Raw genomic sequence first — 4,245 nt, 5'->3', positions numbered from 1 at the left:
GGGCGCCTGCCCCCTGCGCCGCGCCGGCCTGCCGGTGGCTCGCGCGTTATGCGGCGGGTTTATTCGTGCTCCTCGTCTCGAATTGGGCATGAGCTAGAGCGTCGCTGGCAAGGCGCTGGCGCTTCGGCGCCGTGCGGGCAGGGAGACGTGGCAAACGCGTTCCTCCTCCGCCCGGGCGCAGCGCGCCCCTGCTGTGATGCGCTGCGGGCTCGAGCGCAGACGTGACAAGCGCTGAGCGCCGCGCAGCGCCGCATCTCCTCGGAGCTGCTGAGCCTGGGCAGAGGCAAACGTTGTTTTGCGCAAGTAGAGCCACGGTTTCCAGCCAGTTCTTCTGTTCCAGTTTTCTGCTAAGGAAGTCAACTGCGTTACTTGACTAAATGGTTTTGTTAGTAGCATATGATCAGCTTTCTGAGCACCGTAGGATGCTCAAGAATCAAAAAAAAGAGGCTGGGTTGAGACAAAAATGATTCCTTGTCTAATAGGAACAATTCTAGCACTAACTTTTAATGTTTGAACAGCCTACTATTCCTAAACTAGGAAAGTGGATTTTTATAATTACAGTTTTCTTATCCTCATTACACTTTCCACTTGTAATTTCATATCAGGATGTTGGAATTGAACTGTTTCTGAAGAACAGTTTTCTTCAAGAAGTATCACCTTCTCCAATTTTTTTTTTCTTATAGCAGGATCTTTGATGACCACAAAGCACTCTCAGACCCAGTCTACACTTGCAAAAAGTCTAACTTCAACAAGTACAAATACTCCCTATTTTAAAGCAGCAGGTACAATTATTGCTTTTGTTGTTTCTTTTGTTGTTTTTCTATGGGACTTCTTCCTCAAATCTTGAGTTTAGTAGTAAAGTTCTAGAATTATGTAAACCTGTGTATGTCTTTACAGTCGTAAAAGACATACTGTAGCATAACACAGTTAGAATTACTTTTAAATTACCTTAAACAACTAGTCAGGATTATATAATTAGGAAGGTTGTCCATATAAAACCTTACAGATAGAAAATGACCTTTTAAGCTGGGATCATGGTTCACATGTTTAACACCCTCTCAGGATTGTGGAAGCTCTTGAAAGACTCTAGCATTCTGCAAGAAGTTGTTACTATTTCACATGCAACAAAAATACAGCTTTTGTAGCTCACTAAGGGATAAATCAAGTTTGGCTGAAATACTCTTCTTGCTAACAACTTAAAAGAGGTGATTCTGAACACATGCAAACAGCAAATGTCTGAGCTAGCTGTTACTTATTTAGTGCTGAAGCAAAAGTAGGTTGGTGTCAACCTGTTTCTGTACCGAAGCTGATTACTCCTGCTGAGAAACACTGGCTGAGGTGGTACTCTTTCTAGACGGTTACATTACTTCTGGGATTCATGCTAAGCCCTAATCTTGGTGTTGTACTGTATTGTGTTGATGCACTGTCCTGTACAGACCTTCAGCCAGGATCCTTGCAGCGTACCTTACTGTGTTGTGTAGCCCATTCAGCTAGCTCAGCAGACCCTGGTGGTGCGCAATACTAACCTTTAATTCTGTTCAGTGCATAATAGGGAAAGCCTTTTATAGATGTACACACCCACTTTATATAGAATCTTTTTTTTTTTTCATTTTATTCACTTCGTTTTTCAGAAACTACAGAAATGCCATCTTATGTGACTAAATGTCCTAGCAATGGGCTTTGCAGTAGATTGCCACCAGACTGTATGACATGTAACACAAACTTTTCCTGTATATATGGGAAGCCAGCCACTTTCGATTGCAAAGTCAAGCCACATGTTCATTGTGTTGTAAGTAACCTATTACTTTTAATCTGGATTTAAGTCTTTTAATTAAAACTTTGGAAATTCATTTTTAAAATTTCTTTAATGACAAGATACCAGTTTCTTATATAGGCAGGTTTGCAGATTTATGTACATTTAATCTGATTTAACCATAGGCTATTGCTGAAAGAGGCAGACCTACACTCCTCCTTTTTGCCTCCCCTTGCATGGATCTTTTTGTCATGCAGCCATGTGGTTGAGTTAAATCAGTTTGATTAATGAAAAATGAAACATTTTGAGGGTAGGGGTCTAAATGTCTGTCAGATGAGCAAACTGATCATTCATATATATATATATATATATATATATAAAAGACTGAATAAGTTGAGGCTGCTCCTTTTGGCCATAGCCTACAATTAGATTGGACTAAGCAGCAATATTAAACTGGGCTTTAATGACTGTTCTTATCAGTTTTCTACTGTTGATTTTCTATTATACTTGACTGCATAGAGATGACAAACATAGAATAAGCTGTACTTTGCTTGAAACTTCTATCTGTGATTTGTATCTGTTTAGTTTCAGTTTATTAACTGATTTGTGATTTGTATCTGTAATTGGATACTGTACACTGTGAAACTCTTGATTATTAATGAAGTGATAATACTCTCCTTTTATAGGATCAGAATAACAACGAGCAGGAGAACTTTACGATTAACATGACATGCCAATTTTGCTGGCAGCTTGCGACAACGGATTATGTATGTACCAATTCTACAAACTGCATGACAGTTTCTTGTCCGCGACAACGATATAATGCCACTTGTACAGTACGGGATCATATTCATTGTCTAGGTAAGGTGGGCTAAAATAGATTTTGTAAAGAAACTCTTTTTCTAAAGAATTTCTTAACTTTTTGGTAATGAATCAATACAATGATTGTTTATGTCCATTGCAGTAACAGTCTGCACCTTGATTAATCTGACAATTGAGTATTTTTATAGTTACATTTTAATTTTTAATTATAAAAATGACACTTAATTGTAACCATTGGCTTGTAAGACTACTGTTATGTACCTTTAGGTGAGCGAAAATAGTTCTATTTTATTTCTGTCCACTTTTATGAATTAAACTAATTTGGACACCATTAATAGAATCAATTTCAAGTGTCATCAATTAAAAAAACTTCTAAAAATTCATGTTGGTTTCACCCAACTAATTTAATTTTCCCCCCTCTATTTTTTCAATTACCTTGCCTTTTTCTGGTATGAGACAAAGATTAATGGAACAGAGTGCAATAGACAATATATGGGTTTTTCTGTTATTGTCTTATTGACGGTGCTTGGTTCAATTAATGTCAACCATTTTAGTCTCTTGTTAGAGAAATATGGTTTGTTCTTGCTTCATATTTAATTCTTTGAGCCATTTGTCTGTTTGTTGCAGTAAGGTTTGAATGTGTTTTGATGTTTAGGTAATCGTGTCTTTCCTAAGATGCTCTATTGCAACTGGACTGGAGGTTATAAGTGGTCTACTGCCTTGGCTCTAAGGTACACAAGAGCTATTAGAGAACTTCATGTTAAATTATATATGATTATAAATATTATAGTAACTGAGTATTAAATTTTCAGTCTGTGTGTTTTTCTGCTCAATGGGTATTTCTTAATTGAGAACTGAGTACCCATTATTTTCTGGGTATTTGTATTTATCTGGGTTAGAATTTGGACACATAGGATGCCTTAAGATTTCATACACAATGATATTAGTGGTCTTCAATAAATAGAGCTTGAAAGAAAACCTCTACCTTATTTCTGCAACTAATGTACTTTCTTCAGAATAAGTGCCAATGATTCTTAGGCTTCACAAAGTGATCATTTTTCTAAACAGGGAGGACATGTGTTTTACTCTGGTGTCAAATAAGGTGCAAATGCCCAAAAAATTCTGTAGATTTATGACTTCTGCTCCCCTTTTTTAAATGGTGCTGAAAATTGTTTGTACAAATTGTTTCTTGGCATTTGAAATGAATGTGAATGTTCTGAATTTAACAGATGTCACTGAGTTGTCTAGAACTGGCTTGGATTTTTTACGGCTTCCCTTCCAACTGTAACAGCTAGAAATGCTTTAAAAGGGAAGTTTCTTGTGCTTTGAAATCTTTGGGAAGAGACCAGTATGGCAGTATTGAAATAAACTGGTTAATTTTTGACATATTAAACCATTAGAGCAGTACAGTAGTGATTAGAAAGTAACTGAAGCACTTTCAAAAGACTATTTTTTTCATTAAGTTGATATTTCAAAAATGGTTAATATGATAAATTAGGTAGTGAGACTATATTGCCTGAACCACAGATATAATAAGACAGATTAAGAAAGTGATCTAAAGCACTCGTTATAGTCATTCTTGTTTTTGCCACCAGCTGGAGAAATTTATCATTGCCTTACTACTGCATTGGGCTGAATAACCTTCCTATAGCTTTTTTTTTTTTTTTTTT

The 4,245-nt window shown here is 36.9% G+C and overlaps 1 protein-coding gene across 1 annotated transcript in view; it reads left to right on the top strand.

Annotated features, from left to right (window-relative positions):
• TARSL2 (threonyl-tRNA synthetase like 2) overlaps positions 1-4,245 on the top strand; it is a 24,158-nt gene that overhangs the window by 18,458 nt on the left and 1,455 nt on the right. Inside the window, exons 19-22 of the mRNA XM_026086092.1 lie at positions 684-782; positions 1,632-1,789; positions 2,440-2,614; positions 3,231-3,306. Coding sequence (XP_025941877.1) covers positions 684-782; positions 1,632-1,789; positions 2,440-2,614; positions 3,231-3,306 — 508 coding nt within the window. The remainder of the gene's footprint in view (positions 1-683; positions 783-1,631; positions 1,790-2,439; positions 2,615-3,230; positions 3,307-4,245) is intronic.

Source organism: Apteryx rowi, unplaced genomic scaffold, assembly GCF_003343035.1.
Source record: "Apteryx rowi isolate R43461 unplaced genomic scaffold, aptRow1 scaffold_680, whole genome shotgun sequence".
NCBI lineage: Eukaryota > Metazoa > Chordata > Aves > Apterygiformes > Apterygidae > Apteryx > Apteryx rowi.
This window is presented reverse-complemented; position numbering and strand designations above follow the sequence as displayed.